At 42.2% G+C, this 22452-nt stretch overlaps 1 protein-coding gene across 1 annotated transcript in view; it reads left to right on the top strand.

The window, feature by feature from the left end:
• Positions 1 to 14488, top strand: part of nphp4 (nephronophthisis 4) — a 156534-nt gene extending 142046 nt beyond the window's left edge. The window contains exons 21-29 of the mRNA XM_029506197.1: positions 2161 to 2350; positions 2973 to 3056; positions 6878 to 7034; positions 7584 to 7660; positions 7936 to 8021; positions 9346 to 9517; positions 11348 to 11527; positions 11936 to 12079; positions 14281 to 14488. Coding sequence (XP_029362057.1) covers positions 2161 to 2350; positions 2973 to 3056; positions 6878 to 7034; positions 7584 to 7660; positions 7936 to 8021; positions 9346 to 9517; positions 11348 to 11527; positions 11936 to 12079; positions 14281 to 14421 — 1231 coding nt within the window. The 3' untranslated portion in view covers positions 14422 to 14488. The remainder of the gene's footprint in view (positions 1 to 2160; positions 2351 to 2972; positions 3057 to 6877; positions 7035 to 7583; positions 7661 to 7935; positions 8022 to 9345; positions 9518 to 11347; positions 11528 to 11935; positions 12080 to 14280) is intronic.
• Positions 14489 to 22452: the final 7964 nt, after the last annotated feature.

Genomic DNA, 22452 nt, shown 5'->3' with positions numbered 1-22452 from the left:
CGTCCAAAGACATCATGGTTGGGTTTACTGCTGACTCTAAACTGTCCGTAGGTCTGAGTGTGAGTGGTTGTTGGTCTCTGTCTGTCTCTGTGTGTTGGCCCTGTGATGGACCAGTGACCCTGTCACTGTGATTGGCTCCCGCTCCCCCAGCAATGCGGTATAAGATGAATGAATGAATAAAGGTATGGCTGTGACACTGAGGTTTCGGGGAGACTTCTTGTTTCAGTAGAAACCAGTCTCCAGTACGCAGACACACAGCGCCACAAAGACACTAAACCACACAGGTTTCCTTGGAAGAGAAAATGGATTTTGGGTCAGAGTTCCTGTGCTTAGGTCTTCACTGCCACACAAATAAAACACTACCCCCTTAACATCTGTCATCCTGGACTAAGTGAGCAGTCTGTGGTCAGCAGACTGAGGTTACTTTGCTCTTTCCTCCTTTGTCAATATTTCAACCAATATTTGACAAGAACATCTGAGATCTTCAGAACATATACAAGGCCTTGGGTTGTGCTTTGTCGTTCAGAAACCAACAAAAACAGAGTCTGACTTGCAACCTGAAATCCAGCATGAGAATTTGAAGGGGAAGTAGTTAGACAGACTTTAGATGAGCTACAGCTGCTTTGATGTCTGTCGTGGGTTAGAGCTCACAGTCTCCTCTTGGTGTGGAGAGCACGTTTGCTACCTGTTGCCACCCATTTTGCATGACTCTTGAACACTTGGATTCTCAGTGCCCAGCGTGAGTGATGACTGCTGACTAGCTGAGAGATAAGAGACTTTACAGCTCCTCTCCTGCCATGTGAGATGCTGCTGTTGTCCCCCTTATCATTTTCCCCTCCCGTTATCTGCCTTCCTCCCTGTGTCTCTGTGCTCTGAATTCACTGACATCTCTCTCTTTATATCCTTTTAATCATTGTCATTTTGTTTTTCATGTTCCATCTTTTTGCTGTTTATCCTTTGAACTTCCTACCTTGCTCTGTTTTCTTTCCATACAGATGAGTGAACCCATGGTTTTTCATGGAGGCTTTGGTAAAATACCCAGAGAGAGGCAGTCTTTGTTGTCACAAAAAGCCACAGGCGAAGTGTTTTATTCCGACTGCACAGGTGGAAATCTCCAAATAAATTTAGTAGAATTGACTGTTGCATCTCGTCCTAATCTTAGTGAGGTGGGGCCCTAGTAAAAAAAAAAATTCCTGCTCCCTTATTGAGAGAAATTCGCCTCTTCATGCCCAAGGGATGGAACCTTTGAAGTTAAAAGTGACACTTGCCTTTATGCATTTGTGCGTGAAATTTTTGCATTCAAAGGAAGCAGAAAGAGTGGAGATGAGATTTTCCACTGTTGGAATGTGTTATCTGTTTCCATTGCATTCTCCCAGGAAATCCATTTGTTGGGGTTTGTACTGGGACTTCCTCAGACATTGATGCTCCTTTATTAATGCTGCCGACGCTAATTAAAGCCAAAGAATAATGTTTTGAATGTTTCCTAACCGACCTTGGAGTTGAGCTCGTTTCTGAAGGTGAACGTCCTGTGAAGCATCTTTCTGTTTGTCTTGCATTGTGTCATTTTAGATATTGTTAGATGCTTTTGAGAGAGTCGATGAATGCATAATATTTACAACAGTTTCCAGAGACTAGACAAAACAGAGGAATATTATTCTGTCTGTCTAATGTGTAATCGCATCACTGCACAGCTCCTCATAATAAAACAGTCAGGCTCTCCAGATGATGAACCATTTCCATTCACAGAGTTTTACAGTACAAATTATTGCTATTATATTGCGGCTTTTACATAATTGACTGTGCAGGTTTCCATTAAATTTAATGAGCAAATTCATGTTGTGAGATGAAACTCATTTGATTTTAACGACTACGTGGCCTATTATGTACCACCAACCTTAAAGCGACATCTGCATTTCCCCGCCAAACTTCTGGAAAGAATAGTAGAAGAACAGTAAAAACATCAGTATGCCGTCCATTCTGTTTTCATCAACACCGTTTCATCAGAGGAGCAGCTCAACAAATGTACTAATGCATCCCACAGCGCAAGTTTAGACCTTTATTCATGATTGTGTAATGAGTCCATGTCTGAACCCGGATGGATCCCTTAAAGATATAAGAGCCCGCTTTCATCTCATCCATGTCTTTAATCTTTCTGTCCAGCGTCATTACCGACACAGACGAGTGGCATTACTTCAAAGCGCTAACCAAAACTCCTACTCCGCTGGAAGAGAACATGTTCCACTTGGAGGAAGGAGGTCCAGGTCCAAAGGTTTACCTACGACCCAAAGAGAGCGTCCATATTCCCCTGAAGTACCAGAGCTTCCTCTGCGACCACACCATGGCCCTTCAGGTACAGTGGACTTTTTTTTCTTCCTTTTTCTGTGAAAGCCACTCCTGCAAAGGTAATTATTACTGAATGCAGTATTCTTGGCAAGCAGGGTGGTTTTTGCAGTCAGAAACAGTCCATCAATTTTTCTTTTGCCACAGACGAAAGATTTACTTTCCTCCTTATCCAATACATCACAGTATTTCGCAAGTCCACTTATTGATACCAGTTCAGAAAAATCTTTAAAACTGATTTGCTCTGAGATCTGAAGGTGTGTTTTGGTGTGCGCACACTGAGGGAATAAGAGGTGAAACAGTTATGAAGTAGAAATTCCACTGATGTAAATGTCACTACACCTCAAGGATTATTCGCCATTGTTGATCCACTGCAAGGCCAACTTATACACATGAAATGGCAACTCAGGCTTCACAGGTAATTTGATGCCAGAAGGACAGTTTGATGTAAATGTCATTTACACAGGCTGTGGCTGCCCGTGATTTTACACCCCTTGGTTCTATTCTGCTTTTTTCGTCGTTAACTGTTTTCTTGCCTGATGTGTTGATGTAATATTGTCTTTGCAGTCATGTGCTGTTTTTTGGTAGATACTCAGTTTTGATAAACACGGTTTCTTATCAAATCCTCACAGGGCCCGAGCTTCTTACCTGCAGGCAAAAGTTCTCAGGTGGCCAAGAAGAATCTGTCCAATGTTGTTTCTGCCAAAACTATCAAGGTACAGAACATGCCACGTGTGCTTTGCACAACACTTTCTGCGTTGGGCCATCCTTATCTCCCTCTATAGTCTCCTGCCTCCTAATCCCTGATTTGTTTGCCTCTAGGTTAGAATTATAGAAAGCCATGAATTTCTCTCAGTGTACAAAATGGAGCTTTTGATTTGGAGTTTACTCAGGTTAACCTTCTGCTCCATCCATAAATCTAACATCATATAAAATATGAGCACACTCCCAGACACTCTCTGTGGAATGGCAGTGAGCCGCCTCCTCCCTCCTCTCCTCTCCCACACAGTCACAGCTCAGACACAAAGAACACTTTGAAGTGTCAACTATTTAAAAAGTTATATTAGCCGGACAAGATTGTCAAGCAAAATTATATGCTGCAAATCACTTTTAACTATGTCCGATTGGAGGACAGCTTGACACGTCTGGTTAATCTGCTTGAAATGAACCATGCATACACCTCATTACTCTGATTTTCCCAATTTGAGCTCGGTCTATTCAACCGTTTGGAACATGTTAGAAGTTTAGAGGAAAGCTTTTTCTGATATGCTGTAGATAAAACTATGAGCTTTATAGCTGCATGCGATGTAATGTACTCTGCAGCCCCTATACGCTACAGCTGCCACCCAAATTAACTTCTGTTCCTCATGAATCTATACAACTTGAAATCTCGGCCCTCTTTCTACAGATGTGAGCTTCAATATCTGCTTGCCTTATTGGCTGTATACTGCTAAAAGCAAGACATCCATCACTCCTCACCAGAACCTCACCATAATCCTGTTGTTTGTGTAGAGTACAGAACCCTAAAGCTCTCTCATTGCACAGGGTGATGAAATATTTGCCAGTCAGGCAACCGCATGTCTCGTGTGTATGTGTGTGTGTGTGTGTGTGTGTGTGTGTGTGTGTGTGCGTGCTAGTGTGTTCGACTGCAATTTTTTGTGTATAAGTGCATCAGTGTCAGCACTGCTGCTGTGAGCAAAAATCCTGTCATAAGGTCAAAGAGGTTAGGTCTGGATCAAATCTGTGTCCCGCTAAAACTGACAAGCCTCAACAGCAGAGCTGTCATGATGCCAGCTTTGGCACCGCTGTCAGTCAGCACACACCACTACAGCCAGATATGGGCCACACCTGCAGGTCAGCATGGGCCCACAAAGCTGACACATCAAGCATTTGGACAGCTTTCAACTTCTGTGAATCGATGACCAAGGTGCACTTCATTTGGATATTTTCCTGTATTTTTGCAGATGGACTTGGAACTGTTGCATTGTAGACTATGAATGAAATGATCATATCAACGTCCGGGGTGGACTCTGTTTCAGCTTTACCATTTTCATTGTTATTTGGAGAGCTGAACATTACAGCCAGATGTGGCATTAATGTGCTACTCTACCAGTCTCCACTCCTCTAGGAGGACTTTCCATAAAATGTAGGTACTCTGACTGCTCCCACTAAGCCACGGCTGCCTTAAAGCGTTTAAAGTCAGCCACTAATGTAGGGAGACGTAAGTCCTGGCTCAAAGTTTGAGTCAGTGTTCACTCCAAAAGGTGTTGGGTTGGGTGAAAGCAATAACCCTGCACATTCGAGTTTTTAACAGCAAACGGCATTTTGGCACATGAACCATAATGTTTACAGAGTACCATTGATATGTTTTTACCATGTTACTGTCCCTTTCTTTAATATTTTTAGCCACAGTAAATAATTGTGAATAGCTTCCCATTAAATCCTGCATGATTGGTGTCCTTGTCTGTCATATGTTTCTGAAATGAAAACCATTTTGTCCTGCGCTTACCACCGATGTGTCATCTAAAGACCAGTGTTTTGGAAAAGAGGATTCTACAGTCTAATGTGGTTGCTTTTACTCACCATCTGATCTCTTTGCCGTGACAACTTGGCATTAAATAAACACGACACACAACATTTAAATCTCACTGAGGCTTCAGTTTTTACTGGGCAGCATGTGCAATAATTCCCTTGGTTCTTTAATTGTTGGAGCATACAGTGACATGTAAGTTGTTAGGCTTGTCTGTAGTGTTTGCATGGAGCCATCCTCGATATGTGCATTTTATGAACTACTTGTTCTGACCGACATACAAGGACAGCATTTGAAATGTCAAAAGTAGAAATGGTTTATTCCCTGGGGCGCATGAAGATGCTCAATAAATTTCACGGTAATCTGCCAAGTGGATGTGGAAATGTTTGTACCATTCACAAAGGGTCTCAACTAAAACATTAGGTCACATTTATTAGGGGCATGAACATTCACAGTAAATTTCATGCGAATCAGTGCATGAAATATCGAGCTAACCTTGACCTGGACTTAAACGTTGGTCAAAGGGAAAGTCGGACCTGACACTGGCTTTTGAGGTGAAGTCAGGTACGCACTAAAACTATCGCTCATTCACCATAAATATCTGTAGCAAACTTCATGACCATATGTTGGAAATTGACCCAAATGAATGACTCAGGCAGGCTTACAGCTCATTTCTTTCATTCATCTCTTTCTCTGGCATGTTAAGCTCTCAATCAGTTGATGAATATTTAATTAGTCCCACAATCAGCTATATGTACTCTACAATTCTCCAACTCAACCTTAGGAATGCACTACATGCCCTGCAAATCAAGCAAGCAAACACCAATTTAATGGTGGAGACTTGTGTGTAGGTATGTGCAATCCCAATATATTTGCATAATTTGGCACATATGTATGTACAAGTTAGCATGTGTAATTAATGCAAATGTCAGAGCATATTTACACAGATCCTGAGGGCTATTTTAAGACAGCCAACTTCAAAGCAGATTCAGCAGGTCTGTGGGGGCAGTTAGATGCAAGCCAGTTTTTATATACTAGTGTACGGCTCCATCATGATCTTGCTCTCCTGTGAATTTTTCAATAAAACTTCCCAAAGTCTTCTTTAAAAAAAAAAAAAAGGCTTTATTTATATGTTATGTAAAGCTGAATTGCCAGAGGAAAAAAAGAACATAATTCCATATGCATTTCACTAAAGGGAGTCAGAATATTGATCAAATCTAAACGTCTAACAGTAGTGGGCCAGTGCTGAAAGCCTCACACAAAAAATACTAAATAAAGTTCAGAGAAGCTAATTTAAGTAGTTGTGCCAGAATGTAACATGACCTGCCTCATGCTGCCTCATGCTGCCATGAAATATTATTACAGCCTTGGTCTTATTTTCATTATAATCATATCTGTAAAAAAATAAATGAAATGTACTCATTGAGTTGACTGTTGAGAACCAGGAGTGTTGCAGCATTATTTATAGACCAATGGTCTCAGCACTCTTGTGGTTTTAAATTCATGTCTATAGCCAAAGGTACAGAGATTTCAAGGTCTCACTTCACCTTCACATCAGTTTTTCCCGCCTGGGGATCTGGATCTGCTCAAGGACGCCCAAAATACAGGGAAATATAAGAAATACATATTTCTGATGGACAGAATTTACTTTCCTGATTTTTTTTTTTTTTTCCTCTATAATTTCCTGAAATACTGGGTCCTTCCTTAAAACTCTGAGTGAGTCTAGTCATAGATATCGTGGACAGTGAGGCCACAACTCTGCTGATTGTTGCAGTAACGTCATCATGTTTCCATCACTTCGTCTCTAGCAGTGTCACAACTCAAACTAACTGATAGAATACCCAAAGATGCGACGCAGTTGTTATTAACAACCTTTGAGTTGTTTGTCACCCAGACATTTGTTTAGTCATTTTGGTTTTCACTGTTAAACTGAGTTTAACTTCATCACGATCTAACATCGAGCAGGAGAGTTGTGCACTGCTGATATTGCCGACTTTCTCTCCACAGGTTACATTCAGAGGTGAAGATGGCAAGCCGATGGCCATCTGCCAAGTGAACGTGGAGCCAACCCCCCACGTTGTTGACCAGACTTTCCGCCTCTACCATCCCGAGCTCACTTTCCTTAAGAAGGCCATCCGCCTGCCACCGTGGCACGACCCGACAGGTAGTGACGGTGACCCCCGTTATCCCCCATCAGCCACTGCTCCCTTTCCTACAGCTTCTCTACATTCTCCCTTGAGAATGTAGGTTCCCTTCTTACTTTGTGCATTCTCCCTAAGAGATTTATTGTATGTTATTATTTTGCAATTTATTGCATTTTTGAAATTGCTTTCATTGACTCACCTGCTCAGCAATAGGAGCATAAAGGTGTGCACAAATGCAATAGCATATTTACACAACATGGGTGGTGGAAGGATATGAATAATGGATTCTACCTTCATTTTATTGTATTTTTACCAAAATATCAGCATAAACTATCTTACAATATTCTACAATTTCAATCACAAAAAGAAGAGTAATAACAACAGAAGCAAAAGGAAACGGAGCAGGAAATGAAAAGTAAGAAAAATGACCTAACATGTACAACACACACACCAGTTTATGTTAACTGTGTACACATATGAAAAATTTCACGAGTTATTAGTTATATTTTTATGACGTCTGATCAGCTATGCATTTAAAATTGTTTCCTTTACGGAAAACCTGTGGCCAGTTGGTGACCCGGATACCAGAGCCTGCATTTCTGTACGCTGCAGTGACCCTAACATCATCTGCCAGACGAGGATGCTGGTGAGTAGTTGAATTGTCTAGTATGTCCACGTAACCCCACGCTAATGTGAGCTGGTGATCAATTGCTGAAAAAGCATCAGCACCATTTCTTGTCCAGAACATAGAGTACTATTCTATAGCTCTCCTCTCATGAGTTGTGAGCTGCTTTGACACACAAAGGACTTGCCCTTACATCATGCCATGCACTTTTAGAGTGCTAATGTGGAGTTTCTTTCATAACTTCTCCTTCCCTTCCATTTTAACATCGTTCTGCCTTTTACTCTGTTTCTGCCAAGGTGCCGGGGGAACCTCAGGATGTCTACTTAAAAGTGCCAGGAAGTCCCAGTCCGCATATAAAAATGTTCTTTGTGATGGTTTTCACGTATGTATTATTTACTGAATAGGGATATTGCTCACAAGTGCCCACACACACACACACACACACACAACTTAGCATAAAGACACGGCCTATTTTGGACTAATTAAATTGTTCACACAGGCTGAATTAATCAACTTATCAGATAATTATAGAGGTTTGGTGGTTTGACTGCCTGCAGTTGTATGAACTTTTGTCTAGTCTTCCAACTTAACTGCTGAGCTGGTCTGCATTAGATTGGCTAGAGTAGGTTGTCTGTTGGACGCACTTCATTCAAAGGCACCGTGTGAGTGAAACACACTCTCTGTATCTTTGAGTTCTGGCTAATGCATCAAATCTGATCTCCGCCTCATAAAATATTTGCCAAGCTGATTTTTGGTTCCATTTTTGTCAGCTAATGGGCAAGAGCGTGAATTCGGACATGCTCGTGTGTAAAAGTAAGGAGAAAACGAAACAGGGACCAGCTCATAAAAGCAACATATATAGTACTACTAGAAGATGGAAGGTTTACCTTTCAGTGACTTCAAATTAGTTCTCTATTGGATTTTGTGAATCTTTGTTTATGGCTAAAATAAAGTGCAGCAGACCGCATCCTTTTTACATGGCTGGACAGTGAGAATGATACGCTGCTGAGTTTTTGTCAATTAGTTTAGCAGAATTTAAGAAAACACGGAAGTCGCTAACAATGTACCATGTGAGTGCAATATAAATAAAAACAAAAGCGGATTAGTTGAAACTAGTTTGAGACATGGCACTTCAACAGGGAGCATTGGCTTATGAGGCGGGACTAATTAATATTTTACATTATTGATGCAAATCCCCAAACATATTAGCAGGGAGCTCAGGGAAATCCCTGTCACCTATGTGATAATGGAACCTTGTTTTAGGAAAACATTGATATAAATTATTAAGACATCACAGGACCTGTTAAATAAGGTATTAAGGGAATACCTGAAGCAATTCAGTTTGTACATTTGTTCCAATATGTAAAAATATTGGAACAAATGAGCTTAAAATATCCTCAACGGCAGCATTGGTCCGACAATAATGATACTGTCTATCCTCAAAAACTCATATCCCATAAAGTCTGGACCAAATATCCCCACATGCTCTTTGAGTGCTGCTGTCACAGAGCCGGACTGAGTCGGTGAGTACATCGCCTCACACATCCAGCTCTCTGAGTCAGGGAGCAGCACTGAGACTGAATTCCCTTCGTCTCAACAGTGAGAAGATGATGATGGTGATGTTGCTGCTTATTAGAAGGCCAGTACTGCCATGAATGGGCCCTCCTCATTAGCTTGATTGTCCCTGATGATGCTTTGCTCTGTAGTGATGAGTGGATGGCAGCGCCCTCCCAGATCTGGCAGATTTACGTGCATTTCCTGGAGCGGGTGGACATCAGCTGTGTGACTGGACAGCGGACATGTCAGTCGCTCGTGCTGAGGGGGAAGCAGGCTGTTCGCAAAGTCAAATGTTTCTCGTCGCACCCCAAAGAGATTGAGGTACACGTCATGCATATGAGGTTACATATGATGTGAATATTCACTTCAACGTTAACTGTTTTAAGCGTCACACTCACTCCAGACTGGGCAAAAGAAAGACGGATGGATCAACTTGGTTTCCTGTAGCTGAGGCGCAGTCTGGCATCCAAATGGTGCCAGGGCCATATTATGCTGCTCTCATCTCTGAGTAAAAATGTGTCTAAAAGTCGAGTGGCTGCAATCAGACCTTCTACCAGTTCTGATCTTGTGTGTGCCGTAACAATTGGAGTAGAAAATTTGTTTTCTGAGACAAATGGAGAGTGTGAACTGTGAAGTGAAGGAAAAATGACATGGATTGCTGCTTTTTTTGGACAGCAGCTGCTCAGTAATTGGCAGAGCATCGTGCTGCTTCCAGCCTCTCTGTGTCTGTGTCTGCTCAGTCTGACTGGATTGTGAAGCAAGTCTCGTTTTTCTTTAATTGAATTGGTCCCCAGGTGCCTTAAGGATTTTTTTTACCGAAAACAAATTTATTCACAGGCAGTTTAGATTGGACTTCAGACCGATTAATAGCTCCAGTATTGATTCTCTGTCTGATTCTTAATGACTGCCAAAATGTTACATCCAGAATTCATAGCTTACATAATGTGTGTTCTGAGATGTGATTTGCAAAAAGCGTCCTCCCTTTTAAATGATTAATATATTTTATGACTAGGAAGTAAACAAATGCAAGACAGCTTCAAGGAAAGGCAGCTCGAATCGCACGTTGATTCCAGCATATCAAATCAGAAGTTAGTGAGCTTTGATCTTGATAAACCTTTTTTAGTATTAGCAATTTTAAAACTGCAAAATGATTTCACATAAACTGTTCTCTTAGCAGCAGGAAACAACAGAGCAGCGGCAGTAGCCTCTTTTGTAATAACTCCAGGTTAAGATTCAAGTCATTATCAAGACTATTCCACTGCAGATTGGCAGCGTAATGTGTCTTTTCATTTGTCAGTTCATTTTCTTTTTCTTTTCTTTTTTTTTATTAGGTTCCCTTCTTACTTTGTGCAATCTTTCCACATCATGTCGGGGCACAATTCGAAACAAGCCGTAAAAATTAGTGATGGCTGTTTGCTCCCTGAACGTTTTAAAATGTGTTCCAGGAGTGATTGGATGATCAAATTGCTCTCCTTTTTTAATAGATGTTTTCTTATTCAGAGAGTTTGACAATGATTCTTTTAGGAGCTGCAGTAAAAGGACAGTGCCAAAGTGTTGGATTGTCAGAGCAATCATGTGCCATACAGTATGACCCAAACATGTCTCCACTGAAGAAACTGCGAACTGACTGAAAAAGTGACAGATGTATTTTTAAAAGACTTTACTGGATGCATCGGCAGCCCCTTTGATCTGACTTTTGGCAGGTTAGCTCACACTGGAATGCATCGGAGTGTCTTATAAAATAGGATAAAGCTCGCCCCCAGAGAATTGCTTTGCTTTCCTCGACAGATTAAAAAGGAGCTGCACAGAAGATCTCATTCTCACGTCCTTCTGTCTCTGTCACTCTTCTGCCTCAATTTGCTCTCATTTCATTGTCTGCCCACCGCTCGGCCTTTTTCATTTGCCCTTTTCTCTCACCCACTGTGATCTATACACCTCCTTTGTTTTCCTCTGACTTTATTACACCTGTTCCCATTAATTCAATTCTTTTATTTAACTTTTCTTACCTTTCCTAATAATACATATCTTTTCTCTTCCCTACTGGTTAGTCTCTTGCTTTCCTTTTATTAATTGTCATTTATTCAATCTCACGGCCAACCCTAACCCTGACCCTGCTGTAAAACCCAGCACCTTACTCCATCTTCTCTGTAGGTGGATCCAGATGGCGTGTTCGTTTTGCCTCCCGCAGCTGTGCAGGAGCTGCAGCTGAAGGTTCAGCCGTGGCAGCCTGGCAGCCGCTTCCTGTATGTGAATGCAGTGGATGTGGAGAACCAGCGGCTGGTCACTGCCTGGCTGCTGTGTCTCAATGTCCACCAGCCTGTCCTGTCTAAGGTAAAAGTCTTTTTATTGGGGTGAAGGGAGCAATACGGTATCTCTGAATGAAGTTTAATCCCCTTTTTTCCACTGCTCACTTCATTTTGAATTCATATCTGTGATAGAGATATAAAGCCAAATCAAGGGAGCATACTTATGAGGTAATCACGAGCATGAGTTGGCATTTAGCACTTCTCAAGAACAGCGATATGATGAACAGTTCCCTCAAATGAGTGTGTGACTCAGTCATTACTGACACATTTGGTTTTCAGGCTCCAAGTCTGCACCTCTGTATCTGCTGCCTGTCCTTCTGATGAACTCTACTGACTGACAAATAAGTGTTTAAGTCATTTGTTCCCATCCTTGCTCATTCTGTGCGTTTGTGTGCGGGTATGTATCTGTGTGCGTGTGTGTTTGCACGCTCAGGCGTTTGAAGTGTGTGTTCCAGTCGGTAGTGGGCGTGGCAGCTCCAGAAAAATCACCTATACGAACCCTTACACCAGCAGCCGCACATTCCTGCTCCGCTCTGACCATCCGGACCTGCTGCAGTTCAAGGAGGATAAATTCCAGGTGAGATAAGAAGCAAGTTGTGCTGTTTTCCTGCCCTCATTTGGAGTAGCAAGCGTTGATTAACAAGAGCTTGTCAACAGGTTTGAATTGGTTCGGTACACGTGTTTTCACAGCAGCTGTGTTGTTACAAGCCTGTAAAATGTTTCACTAACCGTAATGGAAAATGCAGCTGACCGATGGTTTTTATTTTAATGCAGTCAAGGGTAAACTAATGGAAACGGCAGGGAATTCTCCCAGCACTTCAAACTTCAAGATATATGCTGATACCAATTAGACTTCCATTGATTGAACATTCTCTTTTCTTGACTCCATAGTAATTTAAAATTAATACAAAATCAAAAACTGCCTTCAAACAGGTTTTCAAACTGATCTTAAAAAAACAAACCTTTTGCCAATTCACCTTCAAACCTGTGGAAGGCGGAATGTAGCAGGTTGCTCCACACTCCTGTGTAGTGTGGAGAAAGCAACATGTTAGCTGCGCCGTCACTGTTTCATGATGCAGTACTGAGTTTGCTGAACCTGATACATGTAACGTAAAAGAGCTGTGAAATATTCACATTATCACCTGTGACACAGGAGCCATCACCAGGCCTGCGTGGACAACTTCATTGATTTACAATCAAAAGAAATCTGCTCTGGCAAACACATGAGACAGGCAGCTGAAAACAGGCGTTTAGGTCTTGAAACACTTGAGTGGGCATCACTTACTGTTTGGGTGAGCCGTAGTGCAGCTGCAGCACTGCATCCAACGGGCCCGAGGAGCTCGAAATGTTGCTTTAGGATTACTCAACAATGTCATCCACTGACACTTATGCCCTCATGTCAGGTTTGGTTTACTTCCCAGTGAAATCATGTTTTGGCTGTGTTGCAAAATCATTAATTATGCATAATATCCACGTAGCACAAACAGAACTGTCATGCTGCTTGTGGGAAATTTGACAATATGAGAAGAGCAGCCATCTCAGATTTCCCCAGAAAACCTTGAGTATTTGCTGTAAACAGATGTGAGGCAATGCCTTTGACTTTCCTGTCATCCTGACAGGTGAGTAAAATACATAAGTAGGTCTGGCCTGTTTATTCCACAGCTGTGACGAGTGAATGGCTTCCTTGTTTGCATTCAGAACCAAACAGGATGAATAAGTGTAAGTCATTAGTGCTGTTGTTTTATTGTCATGTTGTCAACCTCGCCTTCTGTAATAGCTGATTCCTCCACATACAGACATGAAGCGCTGGAGTCCCTGCCATCATCGCCTTTCAATTGCTGAGGTGTGATGACAAAAACAAATGGGAAACCAGCATTTTAAAATGAACAAATGAGTGAATGAGGTGTAATGGTTATGCATTTCCACATAAACCATCAAAGAGTCTCGCTGCTGCTATCCAGAAGACACTGCATCAATTAGACAGAAGGAGGTGGGCAGAGTGAAAAATAGTCCATTGTTTTTTTTTTTTCCGTCTTGTGAGTGAGGCTCCAGGTGTCTCATAAAGAATTTACTGTGCCCACGGCATTAAGCAAATGTGGAGACACCTTTCTCTTTTTTTAACACAACTATTCCACCATGATAAAACCAGCTGTCAGGACGGAGCATACAGATCGATACTGGCTTTGCTTGTGGGGATGAACACAACATAAACCAAGATGTTGTTGCACTCTTCAATACCTGATGAGGAAAAGATTAAAACATCAAGCATTAATGATGGTATCCTGCTAATGCTACGAGCAGCTGATGTGTTAGCCTGTTTGGAGTTTTGCTGCTGCTGCTCACCAACGGTGGCATTTCAAGACACAGATATGTTGTGGACTTGAAGTGAATGAAACTCACTCAGGCACCCCGAATTGTTTGGACAGGCCTCAGAGTTGCTTTCTTTGTTTGTTGTTTGTTTCCTCTTTTCATGTGAGATACTCTGCAGCTTCATTTGCACACTGGCCTTCAGGCATCTACAAATTGTCCCTTCTGATGTGAATAGAAGGAATAGAAGGAAGCCTGTAGTGTTTTTATTCTGCACCTGTTGGTCCCAGAAGAGTCACATCTCATGTTGTCGACTCTGCAGTGCAGTAGAAAAACAAAAACGTTTATCAAATTTCAGGAACTTGCTGTACATGGACGTGTTCCATCTATTTGTTGTTACTGGCAGAAAATGAAGGAAAATAGTGTTTTATGCTTCATGTGAAGAGTCTTGTCTGTGTTCGCTGTGCTCAGATCAGCGGGAGAGAGAGTTATAGCATCGGACTACGATTTGCTCCCAGCCAGAGTTCCGGCTCAGTGGAGATCCTGGTCTATGTGAACAACCTGGAGGAGAAGACAGAGGAGACGTTCTGTGTGAAAGTCAATTACTCATGACTGAATGGTGGAGACTGTGTACTTCAAGTCCTCCAGTGACCACAATTCAGCTTTATAGTATTTAGCATGTGTGTAATTTTGCATTTTCTAAGATTTAACACTGAAATAAACTCTTTTGTTGTCAAAATGACATGTACAGTTTTCTTTTGAAGTCTTTTTGTCTCAATGAATATAAATTATGTTCTGCTGGCTCCGTGAGCTTCACTGAAATAGGGTCACAAGAATCTAAACGCAAAACAAGCTGGATAAACTGCACTTTCGAAAAAGCTTTGACCACAGCCCTAAACACAATGTTTAGTTGCTAAACAATAACCGAGAAGTACTTTTCAAAATCAAATCAAATCAAATCAAATCAGATTTATTTTTATAGCGCCAAATCATAACAAAGTTACATCAAAGCACTTTACATATAGAGCAGGTCTAGACCAAACTTTATCTTTATAAAATTATTTAAAAAGACCCAACAGATCCCCTGATGAGCAAGCACTTGGCAACAGCGGTAAGGAAAAACTTCCTTTAAGAGGCAGAACCAGGCTCAGGGGGGGCGGCCATCTGCCTCGACCGGTTGGGCTGAGAGTGGGAGAGAGAGAGAGAGAGAGAGAGAAATGCGTGAAGAGAAAGAGAGAGAAAAGTTCACAAAAGTGAGTGAAGAGAAACACGATTTTCTGTCTCTAATTGAAGACACATAAAAGCTGGGATGTTAGTGTTTAGGCTGAATCTCAGCAGCGATCCATCCTCCTCCTGAAAATGTGTGACAAGCATCTGACAGTTTATCCCCACGCTGGTGAAGGTTGGCCAAGGGTGAAAGCAATAACATTTTATCGACTTTAATTACCCACCAAACCCACTTCAATGCCACTTGATGGTTGAATTTTAATCTAAAACAAGCCAGAGGTGCGCTCTTCCCGTCCGCTGACCTCCCAAACAACTAATCCTTGTCTTTGGCGTTATTAGAAACAGTGCCATAATGAGGCATGATTTCAGCGAGACGCTCTTCTCTTCAGATCACCCTCATTAACACCAGCATCCTTTTAAACCCTCCGTCCTCTTCTTCCAGCTCGCTCCGCCGTGTGTCTCGCTATCTGAGCTACAGAGAGAGAGAGAGAGAAGGCCATGCACATTGTGTTATGTAACACAGAGTTACACAATCCCTCCACACCCCACCACCACCATCAGCCCCCACACCCACACTGCCTCCCTCCTTTGCGTTCTCTCTCATTAGAATGCAGTCTGCAAAATAAGCCTCAGCACAGCAGCAAAGGCTGATAAAAAAAGAAGATCGCAGCCAAGCCGGACGCACTTCAACTCTACCTTCTCTTACATCTCGCCTGACGCAGAGGCCTCATTGTCTTCTCTGTTTCATCCTAATGTGATCAAAGTTTACAGAAATACTTATTAAAGCTGTATTCACTAAATAATTAGCTCCATGTAGTCCTTGGCATGCTGGATCTGCTGCTAAGAGATGTGTATGGGCTATTGGGAACATTTGAAAAGCTTTATCGTGCGCAAAGCAGGCTTAAATATTCTAAGACGAAGTAGGCGTCATCCCGAAATAAAGGCTTTTTTTTTTTTTTTTCCTCCGAACAAATATTGCTCCTGTGTTCAAACAGAATAAATTAACGTAACTGGCAGTAAACCCCCTCCACATAAAGGACAGCCACTTGTATTCAGTCCATTCATTTAGCCTGACACAGTCTTTATGTTCACTGACTCCTCCTGTGAATGGAGTTATTTTCTGCTCTTGTGTCCTGAGCCGTCTATGCAAGCAGATGTAGTCATTCTAGCACCGTTAGGTTCATACGTCAAAATGATGTTGCAGCAGTTAATCCCAGTGGTTGCTAGGCGACAATTCATGTAACTTGCAGTATCAATCATCAGATATTTATCATGGGTGTTGTACGACAGATGGAGTTCCCCTTCTTTAGTTTTACCTGTCAAGCGCTCATTTCCCCCGCCAACTGGGAGTAACTGCTTTAATCTGCCGTAATCAGAAAAATTCTTCTGCTTTTTGGTCCTTTTGGTTGACGTGGACAGGAGCAAAGATCACTGGGACAGATAGTTCTTTCAACAGAGCAGACATCAAAAATCTCAACCCATCCTTTGAACTCCAGCACTAAGTGTCTCACAAAGCTGATAAATAAGCTCACCCAGATTCTGTTTGGGTGGAGAACAGCTTCTGTCACTGTCCTTGCCCAAATTTGAGCAAAACTGAAACAAAGCCTGTCTGGAAGGGACGAGCGCTGACGCTTTAGTGCAGGCTGATGAAGCAGGTGTGTGTCAGTTAACGATAAAAAACAAAGAAACAAAGTGCCCGCTGCAGCTCTAATACTTCGATCCCCTTTTGGAGCAGCAGCGCTCAGTGTGAGCTGCATGGTTGTTCTCTCAGTGAGGGGCAGAGCAGCGCTGACACCTTATTAGCGCTGCCAGTCTGGTTGTTGTCGGTTCCTCCTGAAGGAGCAAAGACACCCGCCACAACAGCTCACACTGTCTGCTCACCTTGTTAGTGTAGTTAGGAGGCTCTTGTCTGGCTGCCTAGGAGAGAGCCCGCCTTGATATTTTTGCTGGATGGAAAGGTGATTGTTATTGCCCTAATTCAGAGGAGAGCAGGCCTTACCCACAGGGTGTGTGTCTGTGCACTGGCATGGTCTTGTTGTGTGCATTGCTGCCCGTCTTCAGCCATGTGAGTGGGTGCATGTCTGCGAGTGCACACAGCGATGCAGGTATCAAAGAGCTCTGGAACTGAAGGAATATGCAACCTAGCAACCAGCCCTCCTCCTCATGCACACCGCTGGCCTGGATCCACTCTCGTACGCAGGAGGAGAGAGAGCTCATCTGTGTCATTGCGATCTACTTCAACATGGAGACGGTCAGACTGAGAACAATCACAAAACAACAGAGCACCCGCTTCTTTCTTCTTTTTTAAAAGAGAAATAAAGGAAATTCAACGCCTGCTGCCACACCCCGTCGGTGATGTCGAAGCCAATGTTTTTCAAAGCTGAGGAGGAGGCACCTGCCAAGACCTGTGTGGCTAAAGAGCGACAAACTTGCAGGTTTCAACCCACCACTTTAGTGATGTAGGAATTTACATACAGAGTAGACAGACCGAAACAAGGCCATGATTATTAACAACGAAACAGGAAGATGAAAGTAAGAGAAATGACAGGAGGGGTAACATACAAGCAGCTGTCAGGTTTTATCACGAGCAGGAGAGGACGGGGGGGCTGAATCAGATTAGATGTGAAGTGTGTAAAGGAGCTCTTAAGGAATTGAAATTCAATTACCTTGTTCTGAGCAGTGCCTTCCCTCAGCCACGACAGTTGGGCACAAAGGATGTTTTATGAGGGGTGGGTCGCCTTCCTCTCTCTGCAAACACACATCCATTTTGGAGACAGATCTCAGTAGATGGCAGCCTAACACACACAGCTAACCGTCACTGCTCTTTTCCCTTCTTCCCTCCTCTACTTGTAGAGCGTATTGAGCATTTGTTCCTTCATTTCATCGGTTCCTCTAAGAAACGTCCATCGCTCTCCTTTGTTCTGGATGCACACACAGAGCCTACTTTTGACGCTATTTGAATAAAAAGGTTTAAATTTGTCAAGACATTTGCACTGTAAAGATTTCTCAATACTTTAGATGACAATGCATTTTTCTTTATTACCGTGTTGTCTGTTTGTTTGTTTTTTTTACCTGCATCAGCTGTCTGTTTCACCGGAGCGCTTTTGTTTGCTGAGGAAAGGTCCCAACTGTTGTCGTGGGTTCACAGGTCTCTTGACTGCAGACCGACACCAGAAAAAGGTGGATGCTGCAGGAACTAGACATCATTAAAATCTTGTTAAACATGCACCCAAACACACACATGCGCACACATGCAATGCATGCATTACTATGAATCCTAAATGTACCTCCAGTGTCCTCCATATGTTAGACACTAATGCTCTTTGCTGCTAATCTGTCACATAGATGGGGGTCAGTGCCTAAAATAATGTTATGGCGGACTTCAAAGGACAAATGATCCTGTAAGTGGGTCAGTGGTTCATAATGGTAACAGCTACAAATGACGTCGTCTGTTATGAGTAACCTGTTCTGAGCGTCCTTGAACAATTTGTCAACCAGTCTGGCTGCCTCAGCATTAACTATCCTGAACGAGCGTCAGCTACCTGGAACGGTAAATAAGCTGAAGTAAAAAGAGAAAAGGAAGTTTGTCAGTTTTTCCTCCTAATTTTAGAATTCCACAGAAAATTTACATTTCAAACTGGTGCTTTATATACTAGTTGAGTTCATGTGGGTTTAAGGGATAATAAAGCAAAGATATATTGAAGGCCGGTGCCCTCTTAAAGATTTTATGACTGTAGCAGTTACGCAAAGTGAATGACGATGTGAAATCGAGGGCTGTGTGATTATATTTTCTAGTTTGTATGCGTACCCTGTCTGCAGGGGGTTTAAATACGTATATTTTATGCATCTAGGAATGGGACCTCCACAGTGTGTTTCAGTGAAGTAGCCTGGGCCAATCAGTACATCAGAGGAGGTAGAAAGAGAATTGCAGATTCTGGAGGGAGCCTTTCTGAGATCAGAAATATCACTTTCAGGAGCTGGTTAAAAGGAAAGTCTGCATCTAAAGACATTTTAACTGTTACTTTTTCACTATTGTGCAGTCACCAATGTTAAGTGAGAGGTGATAAGTGGATCGCAAACTGCTTGATACTTGAGGAATGAATATTTCTGTTGACCTCAGATATTTTAATGACACACACAGTTTTATCATATCACACGCTGCTCTGACAAATTCTGGGGCCTGATGAACAGCAGTGAAGGTGTGTGGGTATGTCTGTCTGATCAGAGGCTCAAAATGGGTTTCCTTACTGATGCTGTGTTAGAATATGAGGAAGGAGACTTTTCTGATGAGGGGTCTTAATGGAAATGCTGCAACAGCAGCCAAATCCACTAATGATTGCTACAAATCTACAGTAGTGCTGACGGTAGCGTGAACTTTGTTCTACAAGAGGTTTCACAAACTTCTTGCCCAGTGATGTATATCTGACTAACTAGATAACCACCTAGTCACCCATCCCCTATCCTCCTTCTGCTGTTAGACCTTTGAAATAAAATTTTAGCAATTATCTATGAGACGCATCTTCATTTCTCATGTGCAGCCCATTTTTAATTAGAGTGAATTGGAAAGACTCGCAAATTGGATTACAAGCAGCAGCAGATCGTGTTCGTAGATTCACATCACCAGGACTCTTGCTGCATGCATGCAGGAATAGTGTGGAGTGCAAACCGATGCCAGTCTGTTTCACTGGGGTTATTTTAGCACAGAGCACTGATTATAACTTCCAATGGACACCATGAACACAACATTTGTGTTTCTGGATAACTTATGAAGGAGGCTCTGAGCCTTATGGAGCTCCACCGAGACCAGCTGTCACTTACTGAGCTTTATGGAAATAGTCGTCACAGTCATAGATGTTCACCTCATGAATCACTGGCCAACAACAGCTTCAGTGATCTCATTATCTATAATGCTTATCCATCAGGAACGAGGGTGGGGTGGGGGGTCACCCTGGATGGGCCTGCAGTCCACTAACGGTGCATTAGGGCTGCTTTGGACTGTCATAGGGGACCCACGCAGGCACGGGGAGAACATGCAAGCTCTATGAAAATGTTAAAACCTGCAAATCGAACTCAGAACCTTCATGCTTTGAGGCAGTGGCACTAACCGCCATGCCACCGTGCCGCCTCACTGATAGGAAGAGCAGCATTCAGTTCAATCACCCAGTTTATTTCATATCTTTTCACATTCATTTTGGTGATAATATTGGACAGAACATTATAAACATTTAGGTAACCGCTAAGAACAGAAGTAATATTTATAATTTTCATTTTGGCCTGAGTGAAAAAATTCAGTATTACATATATTTGTTGGAATGTGGGAGACCCAGGTTGAAAGTGAGCCAATTCTGGAAAAAAATGACACGTGGTCACTGTTTTCTGGAGAACACAATTTTTCTACTGCCAAATCTGAGAGGAAGCTGACTCACAAGGGTCCCTTCACTGAGTTTGCTTGCTATCAAATTGAAATAAAAAGGATTGATGCAGAAAGGTGAATTCAATCTGATGCAGATATCGGCTGCTCCGACAGCAGAGGGGATTTAAATTACTTAAGTGTTAGCCCGTTATGAATTTTAAATAGGAAATCATGTCCCATTTCCAAGGTTTAATCAAGTCTCTTTGAAAATCAGTCGCTGGATTTCTGGTTTAATATACCAACAGTTAGAAAGGAGAGAGAGGGGAAATGAAATATGGAGTACTGATTGGGCGTCACAGTGCACTTTCCATCTGTCAGCAGAATGGCTCGGGATAATTAGGAAAAGCAGCACAATGGAAGAAGGGAGCTGTTTCTTCAAAGCCAAAAGCTCTACCCTTGGTTTTTTTTAGTTTTCTTTTGTTTGTTTCTTTTTTTTTTTTTTTTACTTCACACATCTATTGGTGAGCCTGTCTCACTTTTTATCCACCACACATCAAAGTGAGCAGCAATTTAGTGAGATCAGGATTTACAGAAACATCAGTGACACCACACAACTTCCTGCCACCTTTTCCATTTACACATTACAGCTCAAGCCAAAGCAACATGTATCTAACACACACACATTATCTTGGGAGTATCTGCCAGCACACTCCAATTCAGATTCCCTGTGATTGACCATAACCAGAAAATTAATTTTAACCTGATTAGTTTAGGCTGGGGGACAAAAAACTAAATTGCAGTTTTTAACCTATAGCTCCAGCGTTGATTACAAAGTGCACTCCTATTGACCCAAGTGTGCTGCTGAAGAAATATCATGAATATTCATGAGCAAGCAGCAGGTCTGGGAGAGATAAATCAACCTTATCAAGTGAGAGGTCAGAGCTCATGTAATTTCTTGCCGCAGAGTGGAGGCAGTTCAGAACCTTTCCATAAAATCCCAACCGGAATGGAAAGCTCTCGCTGTACATCATTTCTTATTTCCTTCTGTCAGCAAGGACTCATTAAAGTAAAGAACGTAGACCTGCGGTGATCAGTGAGGTGCATGTGTAGTCACCAAAAGGTGCAGCATACCGGAAAGACATCATCAGTTGCCTGAAATATCAGACGAACAGCTTGATTTAAAATGTCCAGGAATCCGACTGGAATCGTAGCACATTTTTCAGCTGCTAATGCCAAACTAGAATCCAAGTGTTGGATCCTGTGTCGGTGTTAAACCTCTGTATGATTTATCAAATCCCCAGTTTTAACTCTTTACCTGTAGCTGCAAAAAAATTTGTTTTGGGTTATCCTGTTCAATGACGCTGCAGTTTGGAAACCACTGGAGGCAGGGAACGTGTGTGCGTGTGTGTGTGTGTGTGTGTGTGTGTGTGTGTGTGTGAGGAGGCTCTGCTGAAAAGAATAGTTCAGAGCAGCTTGTGAAAAAAGAGGAAGAAATGAATATGAACCAGTTCATTTGTTAGAACAGCGAACTTGTGAACTCTGACCATGAACTGGTTCATTTTAATCTTTGGGAGCTGAACTTTGAGCTATCTGGATGTGAGTGGGTGCACATCATGGATGTCAGTAATTCCCTTTAATACTCACCATGCAGTGCATGTGCCTCGCCGGTCAATATGCCTGTTAACTGACCTGCACTGGTATTCCTGCTTTTCACTGACCAAATGGAAGTTTAACCTGATGATAATGATCAAAACACTGGCTTGTTTTGATCATTATCATCACAGAGTTGAAATCGTTGCTGGAGTCAGGATTGTGACATTGGTCTAATTGCAAAGTTAAAGTAAAATGAATAACTTGTATCACAAAAATTTGACTTCCTACTTTGCTGATGTCATAATTAGTACAGCCACCATAGGCCACCCATTAATAAACTCGAAGTAAGGGTCATAATAAACTGCTTGCTAGATGATGTATGGGATGGCTTTGGAGGGGAGGACATTCATAATCATTATCACCGCCTCTGGAGTTTAATGTGTTCCGGCTCAATCTTGTGTTTTTGTGGA

The sequence above is a fragment of the Echeneis naucrates genome, chromosome 7 (genome assembly GCF_900963305.1).
Source record: "Echeneis naucrates chromosome 7, fEcheNa1.1, whole genome shotgun sequence".
NCBI lineage: Eukaryota > Metazoa > Chordata > Actinopteri > Carangiformes > Echeneidae > Echeneis > Echeneis naucrates.
Note: the sequence above shows the minus strand (reverse complement) of the source record. Positions and strands in the feature narration are given on the sequence as shown.